Source organism: Dermacentor silvarum, chromosome 4, assembly GCF_013339745.2.
Source record: "Dermacentor silvarum isolate Dsil-2018 chromosome 4, BIME_Dsil_1.4, whole genome shotgun sequence".
In the NCBI taxonomy this organism is placed as follows: Eukaryota; Metazoa; Arthropoda; class Arachnida; order Ixodida; family Ixodidae; genus Dermacentor; species Dermacentor silvarum.
Window position 1 is genome coordinate 70170708 of NC_051157.2, and position 20670 is coordinate 70191377.

The 20670-nt window shown below is 43.2% G+C and overlaps 1 protein-coding gene across 4 annotated transcripts in view; it reads right to left on the reverse strand.

Annotated features, from left to right (window-relative positions):
* Nucleotides 1–7580: 7580 nt before the first annotated feature.
* The window catches only part of LOC119450197 (MAP kinase-activating death domain protein-like), a 133177-nt gene continuing 120087 nt past the window's right edge, over nucleotides 7581–20670 (reverse strand). For all 4 annotated transcript variants that reach the window (XM_049665699.1, XM_049665700.1, XM_049665701.1 and 1 more), the window contains 3 exons: nucleotides 13408–13480; nucleotides 13003–13049; nucleotides 7581–7901 (listed from right to left, as the gene is read on the reverse strand). In XM_049665699.1, the coding sequence (XP_049521656.1) occupies nucleotides 7824–7901; nucleotides 13003–13049; nucleotides 13408–13480 (198 nt within the window). In that variant the 3' untranslated portion in view covers nucleotides 7581–7823. The remainder of the gene's footprint in view (nucleotides 7902–13002; nucleotides 13050–13407; nucleotides 13481–20670) is intronic.

The following is a 20670-nucleotide window of genomic DNA, read 5'->3' on the forward strand; positions in this document are numbered from 1 at the left end:
TATTTTTTACCACTTTTTTCCATTTTCATGCACCTACGTAGCTCATGGACTATAAGTTGAGTACTATAAGATGAAAAACGGGAAAAAGAAAGTACCAGAAATGCTAGTCGTCCTAAGTTTCGGTTTGAGCACTGTGGTTTTAGTCATACTTGGTATTTGGCTCGGCCGCATTGTGGCCTCCGAGATTGCCTCTAAGATTGCACCGCTGCTGATGCAATCTCAGAGGCCACAACGAGCTCTAAGGGTGAAGTTAGAGTGCACGGCTGGGCGTGACCCGAGAGCATGGAGGAAGTATTTGCTTCCTCCATGCCCCAGAGCAATGCGTTGCCCAGAGCAAGGGAGATTTCTGAGGCCAGGCCCAGCCGCGGCCGTCTGTGCGGAGCGCCGTAGAGAAAGAAGTGGTGGGGTTTAGGGACAGTGAAGGCAAAATAGACTTTAAGCGGGTAGAAATAACCAAACGGAGGTTATCTGATTGGTGGCTAAAATCAAGGCAGGGGTGAAATTTCACCCACCACAAAGTATAAAATATGGTTACGGTGAAGAGAAAGAAGAAGGGGACACTAACGAGAGGAAGACGAAGACTCTGGCCGTTGCCTGAACGCCATGTACATCGCTTGTAAATATACATTCTTCTACACTCGTACGTGGGCCTGCTTTCTTCCTGTAACAATATGTTAATAGTGACGGCTAGCCACGCCCGATTTTAGAGTCACTGGAAAAAATGTCCAGTGACTCTACCCGATTAGGGTTCAGCCTCATTCATCCATCCATCCAGTGAATGCACTAATCTTCCGCACCACAGCGCGCAGCCGCATGGTGCGGCTACACTGAAATGACCGTCTCGTCGCGCAGCCAGGCACGCGCAAGCGAGATATATCGCTGGAGAAGTGCGATAGAAAGCTGCTGCTTGTGCGCTAAAATCCCTATATAGAAAAAGTACCGCCATCTACTCTTTCCTCCGCCGTCTCCTCTCCTAAAGCGCTTGGTTTTTTTCTTTACGTTTTGCTTGCGAAAGCAAGTCAACGGTAGCGCCCCTAGAAAGTGCACGTTGAAGCTTTCAGGCCGGGCGCGCGCCGCCGCCACCGGCGGCGACTGCGGCTGCGCAGAGTGACTTTCAACATGGCTTTGAGGCGGAAAAGACAAAAACAAAATATAAAGAAGTGAAAGCGCGCGCTATCATTGTCCATTCGGAGATACAGGAGAGAGAGAAGCGGCGTTGATCAAAGGATGACGTTACTTTTCTTATATAGGGATTTTATTGTACGCGCAGCGGGGAGAAAGACCAGTATTGCTAGGCGACGTATTCGACGCGGGGACCCAGGAGTGAACTGCTGCGGTGAACGAGTGCCGAACACCGCGTAAAGCGCGATCTACTCGGTGCGCAACGATCGGGTATATTTTGTCTTCGGATACGAATTTAGTTTGTTATATCCATTGGCTGGACAATTTCACTTCGTTAAAATGAGCTTTTAAAACATGGATTTCAAGGGGAATTTTATTTACTTCGTTATATCCATTATTTCATTATGTGCCGTTTCGTTATAACGAGGTTCGCGTGTATCTGTAGTCCGAACTTGTTTATTTTTTTGGTGTTCTTCACTGGTCGATCTGGAGCGGCCGCCGAAATCCTGGAGCGAGCGCTCGCATTTCACGAATTCTAATGTGCCAGCGGAGAGCGAAAATGCTCCTCGCTGGATCGTACCGGAAGTCTGTGCGCACACGTTCACAAAAATCGACTTTCGCTCTGTGTTTACATGGCTACCAAAATCGCCGTCCCCCAGCGAGCGGAAGTGACGTATGCTTCTCGTCCTATTTCCGCCCGATTCCGCGCCTCGGCAGCGGAGCAAGTGAGAGCGATCCGGCGCGGAGCGAGTTGATCCGAAACGAGCAGTGGAAAGCGCGAACCCGCTCCAGCTCAACCACTGAAATTTGGATTCGCCGCCGTGGAGCAAAAAAACCCGCTCCAGATCGACCAGTGAAAAACGCCATAAACAAATCATGTGCGGATTCACACACCATCCATTGTCTGTGAACTGGTAGCTTATCGTAGAATTATAAGTATTGGTTCAGAGGAAGGAAGAAAATTATATTTTCAGCTACCTGTAAGGAAGCACGGCTCAGCATCTGGGGGAGAGGGAGAGGGGAGGATAGAGGAAGGGAGAAAAAAGGAGTGGGACGAGGTAGGTAAAGTGTGGAAAGGGCCAGCTGCAGCATTGTGCCATGGCAGGAGACTGCAAGGAGCAGGTGGCCGGGGCTTCGGCGACAGGGTGGCTAGTCCAGCCGGAGCAGCAAACTCGAGGAGAGAGAGAATAAACTTTATTGTACGAAGAGTGGTTGGTGTGGTTATTCTCGGGTGGAGCCCTCTTGTAGAGCCCCACTGGCCGCGGCGGCTCGCCGGGCCTGGTCCAGGGTCGCCAGTTGGCTTCCCAGTGCCAGCTCGGAAAGTCGTGCCTCCCAAGACCACGTTGTGAGTGTCTGTGATGAGCTCACCAGCCTGGATACTGCCTCGGCTGGGCGTTCCGTACACTGGTATGTAATGTGTGTCAGTGTGGCTGTGTGGTCGTTGCACCAGGGGCATACACTGGTTGTGTATACCTCTGGAAACATCGCGTGCAACCTTGATATGTGCGGGTAAGTGTTGGTTTGAAGGCGGCGCCAGTCCCTGGCTTGTTGGCTGCTTAACTTGGGATGTGGAGGAGCGTACTTTCGTCTGGTCAGGCGTTGGTCCTCCAAAATCTGCCTGCTCGTGATGGGATCTTCATGGTGGTTTGTGAGGGGCCTCGAAGGGTCTTCTGTGGCTCGGCCAGCAAGTCCGCGAGCTACACAGTCGGCCTCCTCGTTGCCTTCGAGGCCTGTGTGCCCTGGGCACCAGACGATCCCATGGTCCTCAGTCAGCGTGGGGCCCAGGATATCGGTGACGCACCTGGGAAGTGTGCCTCTAATATATAACCGACAGGCGGCCTGTGAATCCGTCAGGATATATGCGGAGCGACCTCTTCGTTCTGCTTCTTTGATTGCGAGGGCTATGGCTGCTGCCTCTGCGGTGGCGCTTGATCTGGTGCGTATAGATGCGCAGGCCACCACTTTCTTTTGGTTAGCTACTGCCGTTGCGTATGCCGGTTGTCTGGGGCCTTGTGGTGTTGTGGAGTAAAGGCTAGCGTCGGTGAAATAGGTATCAGGATCGTTCCTTCTCAGGAGGAGTTTTCGTGCTCGTGCTTGCCGGCGCTTTTGGTTGTACAGCGGATGCATGTTTTTGGGGACCGGTTCCACGATGATGCGAGCCCGTAGGTGCATCGGTACGATGACTGTGTCGTCTCCGCAGTATTGGGGGGTGAGCGGGTATCCCAATCTTTGCAGTAGTTTTCTGCCCTGGTGTGTGGTGTTGAGTCGTTCTCTTTGTGCGATTAGCGTTGCGGCTGCCAGTTCTTCATATGTGTTATTTATGCCTATCGACATGAGCCTGTCTGTGCTCGTGTAATTCGGAAGTTGGAGTGCAGCTTTGTATGCGATTCTTATGAGCTTGTCGATGTTTTCTATTTCGGTCTTGCGTGTAGCTTGGAAGGGCAGAGCGAAGGTGATTCGGGTGAGGACGAAGGCCTGTACGAGGCGTAATGTCTCGCCTTCTGTCATCCCATCTTTACTTCTTGCTATTCTAGCTATGAGGGTTGTAATACTTTTTACGGTGTGGTTGAGTTTGTCTATTGCCGTCTTTACGCTGTTATTTTCTTGTATGTGCATGCCCAGGATTCGTGCTACCGGGGTTCTGTTGATGCATTGTCCGGCAATCGTCAGGTGAAGTGGGGGTGCACGAGGAAAGCTTGCAGTGCTGTAACTGGGGATGATGGTCCTCCACTGAATTGGCTGGAAGGCCGAGGCAATGATATATGCAGACGTCATGGGTCTGCCGTTGTGTATAGCGAGGGCTGGTCAGGAGCACTGCTGTGCTCCTGCCCAGAGATGCGGAGCGAGTTGATCCCGAAACGAGCAGTGGAAAGCGCGAACCCGCTCCAGCTCAACCAGTCAAATTTGGCTTCGCCGCCGTGGAGCAAAAAAACCTGCTCCAGATCGACCAGTGAAAAACGCCCATCGTGAATGGGTGCCACCGTGCTGCAGTTGACCTGCCCCCCCCCCCCCCCCCCCCCCCCCATCGGCAGGTCAACTGCAGCACGGTGGCACCCATTCGACAAGCACTGGAGGCGATTTTATTACCAGTAGTGCATATTGTGCAAGGCAATTCTAAACTCTCCCAATTTTTAACAGTGAAGCTGTTTAGGCCAGCCGTAATTTGAGGTGCGTGCCAAGAAACTTCCGCGCCGTAGCCATGGCAAACCAGGAGAGGAGGAGGAGACCCCGTGCGCACTCCTCCTCGCCAGCTCTCTGCCTTCCCGACCCCCGCCTCTCCTCTCCGCGGCGCGCTGAGCCAGGAGAAAAAAAAAAAGGCGAAAGCTTGTACTAGGTCACGCAAAGCTCAAGACACAGCGAAGCTGGCCGATTGATATCGAGCGGCTAGCCTCCAACGCGTTCGGCGTCGGCAAGCAGCAGCGTTCTTGGCACTGTGCCAACTTTGGTTAGCCTGCCTGCGTTTTGTGGCATGCCAGGAACGCTGTCGCTCGTAGGTGCCGACGCGTGCAGCGCTAGTCACGCGACATTTCGCCAACGCGTTCGGCGTCAGCAAGCGACAGCGTTCTTGGCACTGTACCAAACTTGGTTAGCCTACCTGCGTTTGTGGCATGCCAGGAGCGCTAGCTGTCGCTCGTAGGCGCCGACGCGTCCAGCGCTAGTCACACAAAATGTCGCGAAAGGGAAGGTACCTCCGGAAATTATCGCTCGAGAATACCTTCCTACATGCGTAGTTAAGTTAAACCAAGTTAAGACCTAGCAGCAACCAAGTTAATACCTAGCTGTAGCAGACAGTAAGCTTCACTGTGCCTAAGCTTTGCTCGACCGAGTGCAAACTTGTCAAATTTTTTATTGCGATAGCAATTATATGGACACTTCAACCGGATTTCTGCCGTCGTCGTCGCCGTGAGGTTCCGTATAAAGTCCAAGGGCGATAAAATCGTCGCCGCGCGCCGTATGCGCGAGCGAAAGCGCACGGGGGACGCGCGCTATCACGGAGAGCGAACGCACGGCGGAAAGCAAACGCGACCGTCGCCCGTCGCGCAAAAGCCGTGGGCGGATGGGAGGAAGGGAAGCGGGGCGACGCTGTGCTCCGGCACCAAAGGCGCATCTTACAACCGGGCGTAAGGGGAACTTGCCACTCAATCTCCCACGCGAAAGCGGGAAGGCAGCGCGGGAGGGAGGGGGGGGGGGGGCGCAGCTTCTACTCTGCCAACAACTGCGCTCGTACTTTGCCCGCGGCTGTGGCTGTCGCCCGCACCGTCTATCTCCACACGGCTCTGACCTTTGTATGCGCTGTACATTCGCCGCTCATTTTCCGTTGAAGCGATAGACCGCGCGAAACTTCGCCCGCTGCGCTTGCTGCCAGCGTTTTGACAGTCGTTGTCTGCGGTCATTCAGTGTGATCTATTCATGTTTGCTTGTGCACGCTGATACCACACTTGTTAATTCCGTTAGTAAGCGAATGTGTCCAAGTTTATGCAGCCGATAAAACTATACTATCCCTACTCCGAATAGCTCTCTACTAATTTGCTATCGCAATTGATGCTTCGCCTTTCGGCAAAACTGCGACATTTTTTTATTAATGATTTAATCACAATTAATCGGCTGATGTGGCATGAGCAAAAACAGGAACGCAGGTATTGTCGTACTGCTGCATGCATTTCCTCGAAGCACTGCACATGACTGTCACCACTAGAGTGTACTAGTCACCACCCTTGTTCGACTAAGATTGTTGGCACAACATACTGTTTCATGAGCCACCCGACATCAACATCGCCGAGCATAGCCATGGCTAATGTGAAGACAAGCATGACGTCAGGTTCACTATTATGCATATTACATAATATGTATAATAAACATGGCCACACTTGTCTTCTCATCTGCCACACCTTGGTTGTGAAGCCAAAAAGTTTACGATTAACTGAAAGACAAATTAAAGTGGTAGTGCACTGAGATACACTGGAAAGCGAGCCAATCAAAATTTCAGCATTTGGTTGAATTAACAGGACGTCTAAGTATTACATGGCTAATTCAGAGTGCAAACTACTAGGACAAAAGCACAAGAACAGGCAAGAAAGACACAGCACGCCTTCTCGTGCCCTTGCTTTTCTCGTAGTAGTTCACGCTCTAAATTAGCTATGCTTCCATACCAACTCGCCCATTTTTCGCTTCTGGGTATATTACAAGTTGATATATTGAGAGTTACACTGGTAAATAGAAAATGGTCTGGGACCAGGACGAATTTTTCTTCAACTGCGAGGCTTCTCTTTCGAGGAACCCATATGGGTTTCCTTTGTAGCAATTGCTATGATTGGGTGGATGTCTCATTTTCTATTTAATTAACCAGGACGAATTTTTCTTCAACTGCGAGGCTACTCTTTCGAGGAACCCGTATGGGTTTCTTTTGTAGCAATTGCTATGATTGGGTGGATGTCTCATTTTCTATTTAATTACTTCTCCCCACCTAGCGGGTTACCTCTGAACTAGTATTACGTCAGAGTTACACTGGGTGTGAGACTAAATACAGTGGAATCGCGTTGATACGATTCTGCATAATACATTTCTTTTTCTTTTCTAGAAAACATGATTTGGTTGGATAATACGTTGGATAATACGATCTTCGGATAATGTGCTTTATTTCCCGGTTCCCGTGAAGATCGTATCAAAGAGATTCCACTGTATAATATATATGCTGAGGTTCTAGACACTGGGTCCATTCACACAGTTCACACTGTAAATCCTTTTTTATGGAGCGTAGGGAAAGGTGCGCAGTGAAACGTAAGAATATGCTTGCAAACTGCACTGAAAGTGCGGGTTATGTTACTACCTCAATATGTAGCAGAAAATACATCAGCCAGATAATGTACAGCCTCAATGAAAAATTTTGTGAGCGTAAGCTTAACATTTACAGTTCTGTGTCTAGTTACTTGCTAATGCAGCGATTTCAGCTACTGGACCACTGCCCAAGAAGTGTGTCATTTTGGTGACAAACGTGAATCAAGCTACTCGTGAAATTGCTAAAGAAGCAGGGATAGCCTGGCTGGGCGATGTTCACAAGCATACCATCAATGCACTTTACTGACAGGGAGCTTTGATACCTTCCTAGATGACAAGGGTACAGTTGGTAACTGTATGTGCCTTATTCCCCTCTACACATGCCGATTAATGTCTAGATTTTGTGTTTTTGTTTCTTTGGTACCCGATGGCCGCAGATTCACTATTTGAACACGTTCAAATTGGTACCATGTTAACCAGTACACTAAACAAGCAAGAGTTACACAGAAGGTCTGCTATAAGAGCAACGCCAGTCCTTTTGGATTTCGAACTCGGTGAAAATTGTCTCATCAGAAACCAAGGTTTGTTTATTTTACCTGAAAAAAAGACGGTACCTTTTTGGTAAAATATGCGACTGCATCCCACAGTCCGCAGTACCAAAGCAAAGGCAAAGCTAGTTCGGGTAACATCAATGTGCTTTTATTTTGAAGTACAATAGCGTCAGGAGCTAACCTGCTCCAGACCATGCAACACTCATATTCATGACTCTGGCAAGCCTGAAACTATTATATGACACATCTGTAACTTGCGACAGTGTCCTTTTGCTAAGTACATATATATATATATATTTATATTATATATATATATATAATATAAACGCCTTGTTGTCGGCGATGCGAACTCTGCTTCTTGCAACTTTGTAGAGTTCATGGATGACTAGGCCGGGGATCACCAGAAACAACGTATGAAAAAACACAGAGAACTGCATAGCATATATCATTTGCCTGAAAAAGAAAAAAACAAGATTTTTAAAATACGAGAATACCTACAATTAAACAAAGCCCAAGCACCATTTCACATCAAAGAAATTTTAAGCAACTGTTCACATATATTTCTGGCCATGGAGAGTATATTAATACGAAAAAAAAGAACAGTGAAATGACAATTTATTAAAAATTAATTAGTATGATAATTAATTATTTAGCGATTGCCTTGCTGAACTATCCACAACTGAAAACTCCCTCCAGTGTATTAAAAATGCTAGTATCGGCTCTAAACTGGTCTTCCGGCACTTGAATCAAATTTTTAAGAACCAAATTCAGCATATCAACAATGATGCATTGGGCTTTGTGGGGTTAAGTGGCTTCAATGTATGGCGTAGCACTAGAAGGAACAAGGACTCCTAAACATGCCAAAGAGTGAAATTTGATGCAGCATGCATTGTAGGTAACATATGCTGCTAGTGCAAGAATGACATCAACCTCATAGTATTTGCGTGAAGTGTAAGCCACTATTACAGGATGCTGTATACCTGCAACGGTACAATGAGGTCTGCTTCCAGAGCATGTTCGTATACATGATAAGGAACAGTGAAAAGTAAGACTGATGATTGATAACCTCAAAACATGTGCTTGATTCAAAGTTTTAGGGAGATGTAGATAGACCACCCTTTAAATCTTTCGTTACTGCGAGAAATGTGCTCATTTTCGGTGCTATTACGTTTTATTATTTTATTTCAAGATGCAGTGGTTGCAACGTAGATTGTGACACTACAGATTGTGATTGTGATCACTGGTGTTTTGAATGGATGTATAGCAGTAATAATTGCTCAGACAACTATTGAAAATTATTATGTGAAACGTCAAAGAAGCACCTCAAGGAACATGAATGAAAGTAATAATTTGCTATTTGTAGTTTAGGTCCAGAGATAAAAAAAAAATTGAATTATGCAAAATATGCACCTGGTTCCTAGTTACCAATTTCTGTAAGTCAGATCACAAAAAAGCTATTATGAAGATTTGTTCGTGTGTATACTAGCCATAGTGTTGCCCGAGCTATGCGGGAAAGCAGTAGCTTCGCATATGTGAAAACGGGTAAATTCCTATTGTACAGGAAGCATTTGTTTTTACTCATTGCAGCAAGCACCCACTTTGTATTATACTGCATACTTTAGGCTCCACAAACAATAGTTGTCTGGTCCGGAAGTATGCGCAAGCCTCCTTACAATTGATTATTTCATTCGATCAGCTTTTCTGGGCAGGCAAGGTGGTCTAGTGTGCATTCAACTGGTGCTGGCGCCTCCACATGCATTGTTAAGTTCCTGTACGGTGCTGTACAGTAATGTGGAATGTTGCAACAATATTGTACAGTAATGAATAAGGGCGCTTGAACAGGCGGTGTTCAAAATGTAAGAGCTTAGACAGCTAGCCAACTTCGGTCGAAGGTCGGTCTGTAATTGACTGCGTGCTCTTGTATGGACGAAAACTCTACATAACGGGAATGATTGCTCATAATAATTTGTGTATATGCTGTCGAAGCACTGATGAATGAGAGCAACCCACAGGGGCTAAAATAAACGTTGCACTTGATATCAGGCGAACACAATTATCAAAATAACACTCACTCAAGAGCATATACTATTGTTTGAGACATTGCTGAAACAACCTATACATCTGATCGGAAAAATGACAACCCGAAAGAAGCTTCTGTGTCTTCGCTGCTGCTGTCATTTAAAAATAATCTTGAGTCTCTCGTGAGTCTCTGAGATTTAAAAATTTTGAGTCTCTGTGTTGAAGAAGTGCCTGGAGCACCGGAGGCTAACCTCGACGATACCTCCAGTCGAAGTTCTATTTTTCTAACTTTCCAATCTGCCGAAAATTGCAAAATCTGACAAATAGCTAAAGATTCAGTTGTCATTTCAGAGGGTGAATGATGTTGCTAGTAGAAGAATTCCAAAAGAAATGTAAAACAGCAAAAAAAAAAAAAACAATTGGCTATCAAATTGATTGATTTTTATATGTGCAGAAACGAAAGAGTTGATGACCACACTTTGCCTTTTTTTTTCTTCCCTAGAATTATGTATACACTGGTGTTCAAATATTTACAAAGGCAACTCAGTAAAGCTCAACAAATTTTTTTGATATTTCAGTATTTACTGCTTTCCCTGCTGCTGTCTGTCAAGGAGTGCTGTGGCTTGACAACAATGTATGACATGCATGTGAAATTTGTTCTTAGAAATGGCTTCACAGCATTGGTGCAATGCACCCAGCTGAATATGAAATTGGCGCACAACCAACAGTCGTTCTATAGTACTTAAGGCTACTCAAATTTCGATGATGGTAATAAACTCAGAAATACAGTAAGTGGACACACTAAGCGAATCTTTTCAAAGAAAGTGAAAATGGGCTTCTTCCAAAGAGCAAAAGTTTCATGTGGGTGTGCAAATGATATATACGTCAGGTATAAAAAGTGACAGCCATGGTGTGCACCGGAGGTACGTACACCTATGACTCCCCAATTTCGTGCAATGTGGCGGAAGTTACAGGTTGTTTCAGCCAACAAGAAACTGCGACAATTAGTGTTTCTGAAAGTACAGTGGCTTGTCCATTAAGTGCTGCTAATCCTTCCGTTGTCTTTCCATTCATCCAGTAATGACTACAAGGGAAATAACTGCAGATAATGGATATGAGCCCTTTGTCTGGTTTTTGTTTCCTTTAGGATGATGTGAACTGTAGCATTTCTTCCACTGCACAAAGTGACCTTAAGAGCAGACAGAAATGTGCAGCAAAACATAGCTTTCTTTTATATTCCCCCAAGTGTAAGCACTGCCACCATTATCCTGCTCAAGTGCTGCTAAGGGATGGTGTTAAGGAATCTCAGTTAGTGGCTGATTTCCAGATATGAAAGCCTTCCTGCCTGGCTGGAAAAGTTTCATAGCATAAAATATGGCACACACTCAGAAAATTTGCATTAGGCCTTGTGATTAGCAAGTGCACTCATAACACCTCTTCACCTTTTTTTTTTCTGCAAACACAGAAAAAAATTCACCTGTAGCAGATAGTGCAATTACAGCTCTTTGAGGTGCAATAGTGGAAGAAGCAGACATAGCTTGCACGACAAATGCCAATGCTCAATTGGCAGTTAAATAAGTTTCACCGTCCAGCATTTAAATTATTATTCTCTTTAGGGCGCTCACAACAATTGTTGAATTGAATCAGGCAGCAATAACGCCATTTCCATTTATAAAAAATTCTGTAGCACCAGTTTAGAAGATAATTTACCATTGCATACGAGGTCTCTTAGAAAAGTATCTGACCTTGGGCCAAAGAAAAAAAAAAACTGGCATAACTGGAGCGTTGGAAACCTAATCACCCTCAAAGCAGTCTCCTTGGAAATCCACACACTTCTCCCAGCAGTGCTGCCATTGTTGGAAGCATTACGAGAAGGCCTCTTTCGGAATGGAGTTTAGCTCAGCCGTCGTTGCAGCCATAATGTCCTCTCTTGTCTGAAATCGCACTCCTTTCAATGGCCTCTTGATTTTGGGAAACAGCCAGAAGTCGCAGGGGGCAATTTCAGGAGAGTAAGAAGCCTGTTGAACTACAAGAGTCTGGTTTTTCGCCAAAAAGAAGTCTGAATCAAGTGCGAGGAATGTGCAGGAGCATTGTCGTGATGGATGCACCAATTTCCTGTTGACCACAACTCCGGTCTCTTGCACCACACAGCACCACATAGGCGACGAAGGACATCCCTTTAGTACTCTTTGGTGATTGTTTGACCCTGTGGTGCGTACTCATGGTGTACTACACCGCTGCTGCACACTTGGCAGGCCTTACTTGGTCTTTGTGACGTGGAATGCTTCCACTGTGACGACTGGGATTTGGTTTCCGGGTCGTACCCATACACCCAAGTCTCGTTCGTCACCAGTGATTATGGTGTTCATGAAGTTAGGGTCACTGTTTGTGGAATCCAGCATGTCCTGTGAGACTTCAACACGAAGTTGCTTTTGCTCCACCGTAAACAGCTTCGGCACGAATTTCGGCGCAACTCTCTTCATGACCAAATCTTTCGGCATGTTCATGGCCGACCGGAGCGTGGCTTGCTCTCCACCAATGTGCGGCCATCTTTAAACTGGTCGTACCACTCCTTAATCTGTGTGCTGCTCATAGCATCATCACTGAAAGCCATCTGAGTCTTCTAAGTGGTTTCCACTTGGCTGTCACCCATTTTCTGGCAAAATTTGATGCTGTAGCGCTGCTCCAGTCGCTCCGTCATTTTCCTTGCAATAAAAAAACCGACGAGAGCACTGCGCACTCAAACGCTATGTTCCAGCGACTGACGCTATTGGTAGGCGAGAAAAAATTCTCGCATGCGCACGAAGGTTCCAGGTCGGCTGATGCAAGCGCGCTTGTTTCATATCTATCAGGTATATGCAAAAAAAAAAAAACAAGGTCGGATACTTTTCTAACAGACCTCGTATACTGCCCTTAAATGTTATGTCTGCTTGCGCAGGCAATCAGACTGCAAAGTCAGCATTATTACAACAGCAGCCACAGTGATGACAAGAAAAGCCCTCAACCCATAGCAAACAAAGAAACTTGTCTTCATCAAAGACAAGTCCCATTGTTTAAACACTGGCTCGCAACTGAGGCTTCCTTTGTTTGCCCATTGTTAATCAATTCAAGTCTCCGTCTTCTTACCCCTTTGTCTTGTTTTTATTTACAGCAGCCAAAATGTATTTTGTTTGTTTGTTTGTTTAGGTGTTTTAGTGGTACCAGTGCTCCCAACTTAGCAAACAAGCTCATATTATAAGGGAATATTGCTTTTGTGTCTCGAGCATAAGCTATCAAGAGAAAGAAAAAAGCAAAATTGTGAGGGAAGATCAATGCACTTTACCTTTACAACAACCTCTCGCGCTGATAGCCTTAGTCAGCGATTGCATACATCATATTCAGAGGAGGAGAATGCAGCAAAAACTGTAGTGTCTCTACTCATTTAACAATGCAAACTGGCTTTTCACATGTCAAAGTTAATGTCGCACTGTTTGTCATAGCAGTGATTTGAAGTCAATGTCCAATGTTCAAGCAAGTTACTACATCATGTACTTACCATTTTAGACTCATACTTCCTCTCAATAATACGATGAGTCTTAGGGTCTGGGAGAGAAGAAAGGCTTAGTTAGGGTCAAGCTTTGCACATAAACACACATATCAGTGAAGCTGTACCATGACATTACTGTAGGCACCTTTGTTCAAGTTGCACTGGCACATAAAAAGAATTTGCCAGCCTCATTTTCTGACAAATAAAACCAAGAAGTATTACTATAAAGCAAAAAAAGTACCTGTGCTCTAAAATATCATCCATAAAAGAATGCTCATTTTTCATATTCTGCCATGCCTAGAACAAGGTCACTGACGTGAATATTTTTATATAATATCAAGGAAAGCACACCAAAATGACATAGAAAACTGCCAAAAGTGAACAAAAACCATTTCATGTTTGTTGTGTACTTACTGTATTCTTCAAGTACAAAGATGATATCCTTCTGAGTGTAGCATCTCTTGATATTTTCTATCCTTACAAAGAACTGAAAAAGTGAATAGTTTCTCAACATCAGGAATACGAGTAACCATGCAAGAACGTTCAGCAACATCCTGAATTAGATGATTATGGTTTAAAAGCTACATATTTTCTGCACTATATAGTAGACAATATTTTTTTGTTCAGGGCGCTTAATTGATACAGTACATGCAGCTAGCTAAGCCTGCAAAAAGCACTTAACGTTTTTGTACTAGAGAACAACCACTTGTAAATTGATGGACATACTTGTCGTTAGAAAAACGTTGTCTTTTAGTGAATACAGTATTTAACAAAGAGAAGACTAAAAAAGCATGTTCCCATTAAATATAAGGGCTGTTTATTTTTCTTTTTATTTACAAATGTTCATGCAAGCTACTGAAGACCTAGAGAAAGATTTTAACAAAACGTGCTATATGCTGTATTTCCCAGTAATTTCACTGCGACATGATAACTCGATACTAGTAATAATTTTAATGTGTTTTTGTGCATTTGTAATACAAAAGTGTATTTGATTGCCTGAATAAGTGTGTTGTATTTACTGATAACAAGAAGTCTGTTTGGTGTTATGGTCCCATGCTGTTAGAGCCGGACCGAATGGTGTAATAACTAACATAAAGAGGACAGACTAAACATACAACAAAACCTCACATCTGATGCAGCAAACAGATGCTGGCATGCGGAATATTTAAAGCCAATAGACCTCAGACTGCAGGATACATACTGTTTGCGTAGCCACTTCATGAACTTTTTACTTCTATTACCATCTGTATACATTTTTGTTGTTATTAGACGCAGACAGATGAGACATTTTTGTACTTCGCACATTATTAAGTACAAGGTTGCATGTTACTACTAGTATTTTACTAAGTATGTTTTCACAGTAACCATGGCAGAGTAAAAAACACCAGATCTAGACATAGACCTCTAGTTGACAACAAGCTTGGGCAAAATGGGCTAGCAACACACTAAGGCACTGTGAGTAGATTACAAAAATAAATTACTACTTCAATTGTTGCTGAAGTAAACTTGAATGTTGAGTAGATTACAAGAATAAATTACCGCTTCAATTGTTGATGAACTAAACTAGAATGTGATTACAGAAAGCATTTTGAGCTTTCTCATACTAATTACAGGCAAGTAATTTCAGACCAAAGTGTCTGAGCTATGCTAAGGTGAACATGCAAGTGCATCTAAGTATGACAGATGCCACTGAGCGAGCTAATTTTTGAAAAATTCACCGCATAGTATGAATACACAGAAGACCTTGAAGATGCAACATGAAGAGCTGGTACTTGCAACTGACGACATTTATTAAAAATAAACAGTGCATGGTTTATATATACAAGCACAGAGCCAGCATGCAAGGGAGACTTACACACCTAATCTCGCTCATTTTTCTTAATTTTGATTAAGACTACTGAAATTACAAGCACGATCTGTAAGACAGACACTCAGAGAAAGCTAACTCTTTATCATAAAGTATTGCCAACAGTTGTTTTACACACTAGACTTTTTACTTCTTAATATGGAATGCTTCAGCATCTTTTGCAGGCTGGCTCCACATTTGCCTGTAAATGTCATATATTGTTCATTTTTAATGAATGCTGTCAGTTGTAAGTGCCAGGATCATGCTGTGCATAGGTTTCTTGTATATTCGTCCCATACACTGAATTCTGCAAATGAAGGTGAGCAAATTCATTTGCTCACCTTCCGACACTTCTCTGAGCAAGTGCTAGAAAATATGTACACATGCAACAAATTAATCGGTGGGCTACAAGGGACAGTCTGTTTCCGCATGTTTTATTTCACTGCAAATCACTAAGTGCCACTTGAAGATTCAATACCACAGACTAATTAAATGTCAGAATGCTGGCCGCATTATATGTGCAAATAAATAATAAAAGGAGAGGCCTTGAATAGCAAGCCCCCTAGTCTACAAGGTGTTTCCTGGATCCCAAAACTTTTTTTCCCCTGACACAATTCATTCAGTGAGGTTTTGCTGTAAATTAATGCACTGTCAATGTAAGTGCGCTGGATTCTACAGAATAAAACACTAATAAAAACAGGTTACCAAGGGTTCAAAATGCACCAAAAGAAGAAACAAAAACAAATGGGTAACAAACAAATATCTACATCTAAACATGGATCATTTCAGTGGAAGGGTCGCAAAGAACATCATGCTCTACTCTTTCTGGTGTTAAGAAACGATGTGTCATGCCAGTGCAGAGTGAGGTGGACGGGTGATAAGACACAACCAGGTGCATCGTGGTACACACTACATGTGCTGCCAATTCCCAACCAAACATATAATAAGAGGTCAGGTGAAACGCGAAAGAAAATAACAGAAGGCAACAAACACTCTCTCCTCGCAGAGTGAAAAGTTCACAAAACCACAAAACTCACAGTTTCCGGCAGGAAACTTCAAAGTTTTCAAGTTGACATTTCTGTGGAACTTATGCTAGCTAGATATTGTTATTATAAACTTGCAATCTGCTAAAACATATAATGCCAAGAACTGTTTTTAAATGTTTATTTGTGTAGAAGCTACAAAAATGTGCAATGCTTGAAGAAAACACAAGTATCTCTTGCTACTGTCATCAAAAAAGGGTTAACATTTAGTGCAAGTTAACATTACTGAGTGCTTACTAGTGATCTGCAAATATTTAAACAAACTGTGTGCAAGAGAACAAAGAGAAGGATATCTTAATTAACAACAATAACCAACTAACACGACAGCAGCAACAGTTTCTCAAAAGAATGCACCAAATCCCTTTGCAGCATTCAAGAGTCAGCTTGGAGCTTAGGCAGCTTGGACTTAACAATTTTAAGTACTCAAAACCATTTTATTTCTCTGGTTTTCATTAAATAGTAGTCCTTCATTCAAAGCCATGTCGTGGCAAGTAATCTTAACTCCTCAGGTTTGTACAGAATGCTTATTTCAACACCTTCCCAAGTTAGACCCTCTAAAATTCCGAAATCAGCAGTCCAAAAAAAAAAAAAAAGATAATAATTGTGCAAAGTGAGGCACAAGAGGGACACTAACAGCTGACAAGGTTTTCACTAGATCCAAGCACATGCGCCACAACATACATGCAAACACATGCATAGAGGTATGGTAGTATACAGCACTCCAAAGCTTCAAAGCCAACAGAAGTATCCAAAGGGAAGCAAATACTGTCACAAGCAAGATGGCAAAAAGATAGAAAAAAAAGACAATAATAAAATGCAGCAGAAGCTGGGGAGTGCAACTAGTCTTCGCAGGCGCCAACATCTGCAAGAAGCGGACACAACCCATCAAGAAGGAAAACTACAAAAGCAGAGAGTATGAAAGAAAAAAAAAAGAAACACAGAAACCCAAATTGCATGGAAAAGGGTGACACCCACAAACCGAAAGCAGCAGCAAAAGAAGAAACTTTTGGAGATGGTCAAGTCAAATCATTTGGTGTTGCTCCAATTCTACAGGAACCAAGCAATATAGATATATGTATATAGTAATAATAGACAGCATCATGCTCTTTTTTAAATCAAGGTTGAGAAAGAGAAAGAGAAGAAAGAGAAGGAAGTAGGTTGTGCGTGTGCATCTGCTTATGGGTACAAGTGTCATCTGCTGCTGCAAGGCTGCCACAACTGCAAGTTGCATCAACCTTGCAACCCACTGGCAAGTCTACTGGCAGTGTACTCAGCGATTGGTGTGTTCGAGTGTACACGTGTGTGCGTGTGTGTTTGCATTGTGTATATAGAACAGTATCATGGCGTGCAACTACAAGTGCAGCTAAGTATAGCAACTATTACTAGCACTAAGCGGTGACTGTGGTTGTAGCAGTAGTGGTTGTGGCGATGGTTGTAGTGACAGCCATAGTAGAAGCAGCCCCCACCCTTCTATTCAGCTCGATAAACTTTCACATACATGAAAACGTGCTCAGCCAAGAGCACCACTACTCGACAGTTAGCCACAAGCTCATGAGAAATGAATGCATTTTTAGGGCACAAGGCAAGAAGCATCTTGCATTATCGCTTGACTCTCTAAGCCCTCTACATAAGTTAGTTGTGAATAGTAGCAACAAGGAAAAAAATAAAGTTGGGTCTGTACCTCAAAGTCCTTTTTCCCCGTTCACGTAGGAGGAGTGGACAAGAGACACACAGCGACATAGAAGAAAGAACCCCAGGGTTGGCGTTAGTTAGAGAGGGGAAGGGGGAAGGGGAGGGGAAAATATATATATGTATATATATATATACAGGAATGAAAGACTGTAGTACATACACGAAAATGGTAAAAATGTAAATAAATAGGAAAAACAAAATACTGGCTTGGCAGATATGACAGAGCACAGAGGCATGATGACCGTAAACACTGCTACAACTGTATGCCGTCTTGCTGCTCAACTGGACTACAGAAGAGTCTTGCTGCAAATGGCACAAAGCCTAGAAGAAGGAGGCACCCTCGGCGCATGTGCTTAGAAAGTAGTACTACCATGTTTAAGGCTTGAAGCATTGTTTTAACACCCACTGACATTTTAGGCCAGCAATGCTACCTGACACATCTCGGTACACTGTCTCTGTCTTCTTGTCTAGCTTTCTTATATGTCAAGTTCTTCACTGTCTGTACCAGCCTGCCATCATGAGATCAGGATGCACAAAAAGAAGAGAAAAGAAAATAAGCGGGAGAAAAGAAACTTACAGGAAGCAAGAAGTAGTTTGCTTATAGTATAAAAGTGAAACCAAAGAAAGCAAGATAGAAAAAAAAAATGTTTAATCAGTGTGCCAAGAAGAGAATGATCAAAGATATCTCAGAACTTGTTTTTGGTTCCTTCAGTGTTGAACCATGGCAGAGGGTCAGAGTAAAAGAAAGGTGTGAACACACCATAAGGATGAAAGAAAAAGTGTGCACATGCATACAAAAAGAAGAGAAGCTGAACAGAAGAAACCAGTTGATGAAATAAGAGGGATCTGTCATTTTACTTGCAGTAAAACTGCTTTGGATGTGAGAGGCAAAAAGACAAGCATGTTGGCAAAAGCAGTGGAGAAGACACAATAATAGGACCATCTCAAAAGTCCCTTCGCTTGCTCCTTTCTTTTCGAACATACGAAAAGATGTTTTTGTGGGGTGGGATAGAGAGATGTAGGTACGTGTAGAAATATAAGAGGCAGAAAAAGAGAGGTATACATATATACAAGAGAAGTTGGTTATATATATATATAGGGGGTAATATGTAGTATGGTGGAATCAAAAGCGAATAAAAGAGAGGGAAGGGAAAATGTTTCAAAAATTGCATGCACAGACCTCATTCCAAGATTCACCTCGCTAGAGAAGAGCAAAAAAGAGAACTGGCTTCAGAAGGCACGAGACTGCTGCAGAGACTACAAGAATTCGTTTTTCCCACGCCTTATTAAGTCTCCTTCTCTCTGTGTGTGCCCCATAACTGTACATAGTATCCAGGATGACAAAAATTGAAGGAAAAAAAAAACAAAACAAAAGAAATAATGTGCACTGGCAATGAACACTTCCAAAGATTGGTCTGGGCAAAGTACAAAATGGAGCATCAGTAGCTAAAGCTTCTGTGGAAAGTTCTATAAAAAAGTAAGGAAAGAATAAATAAAAGTCCCTTTTTTAAAAGGACAGAGGACCTTTCACTGCTTTGATATGTAGTGACACCAAAAAAGAAAGAAAGGGGAAATTAAAAGATGACAGAAATTCAAAATGAACAACGAACTTGTGGTCAGAATTAGGTCATTTATCAGCATTAGTGGGAAGCAGCACATTTCCCCAGAACTGCGTGAGGACCTATCAGGGAATGTAACAGTAAAAAGAATTTAAACAACACATGAATGAAAATAATGCAAGGAAAAAAGAAAGAGGAGGACAATAACTGCTCCCTAAGAGCAGCACGGGCCAAAATGCGGTTCTGGGAGTTACCAAAATGCGGTTCTGGGAGTTACAATAGGGCAGGAGCAGGGAGCAAAAGTAGCTCTGACATACAGCCTCAGTCACCTCAAAAAGGGGACAGAAACTGAAAAATATGAAAAAGAAAACTGAAGACAACAGGGCCATCAAGCATACGGCTGCACTTTACGAAAAAAGTAAGCAAATAATGGTCAAAGCAAGCTATAGGAGGAGTTTTGAGAAGGTCCTCTCGACACAACAAAAGAAAAGCTAGAAACCATCCATTGTAGGTCAAGCTAGTTATATATCAAGGCTGCGTACCAAGTTTGTCAGAAGTACACCAGTGACCAGAAGTATATAGACCAGGGATTGCGAGATAAAGCTGATTTTCCCCTATGCCTGTGAATGCAACTTGAAACTGAGGACTGCGGTCCCAAACTTGGCATTGCGAACTTTCCAATGCACTCGTCAATTTCAGTTTATGCATGCTAATTACCAAATTCAATTTTTTCAGTGACCCTGTGGTTCATACACTTTTACTCACGAGTGTACATTCTAGACTGACTTTTATATGCGCTTATGCAACTTTGTCATCTCGAGAGTCGGAACACAACCACAATTTGCATGTTTTAGTGCCTAACAAATCTCACACTGGTTGTGATGAGTCACATGAGGCATGTCCTAACCTGGCCATAATTATGAAATTAGGTTCAGGGATAACCTTAGAAGAAAACATATTTCTCATATACTGTCTGCCTTCCCTTTTATTAGTTTTATTTTTAAATAATACATAGTGCATGAAAAGTGAAATCATGACTATTCTGAAACTAGCAGGTTCTAAAGTTTGTTTTCTAGTTTCACCACGCTGTTTCATCCAAAACACAATACAGATGACACATAAAGTAACAATAAATGTCAGATAGTCATATGGTAGTATATATTGACAACAAAAAGAGGCAACATTAAATGCACACTATGACACTATGCTGAGTTGACATTTGTTAATACTGCTTCCCATAAAATACTAAGTCACAACTTTCATTGCTGTTGCACAAGTGCCTGTTAGAGAATCTCAGTAATGCTTTTGTTTTCTTAATGTCAAGCATTACAACAATCAAGGATAACGAATAAAATCTATCTGGACAACTAGTACACTCCACACCAAATCTTCAAAAGCAGAGTACGCACTAGAGTAGTTTTACTCTGCACTGTAGATCGTTGAAACAAAAAGGTGTACATGTTCAGCCAGCCCTGCCCTTTTGTCAAACTCCTTACATAGCGTGGGTCATGCCACAGATAAGTGCTTTCAGCTAACA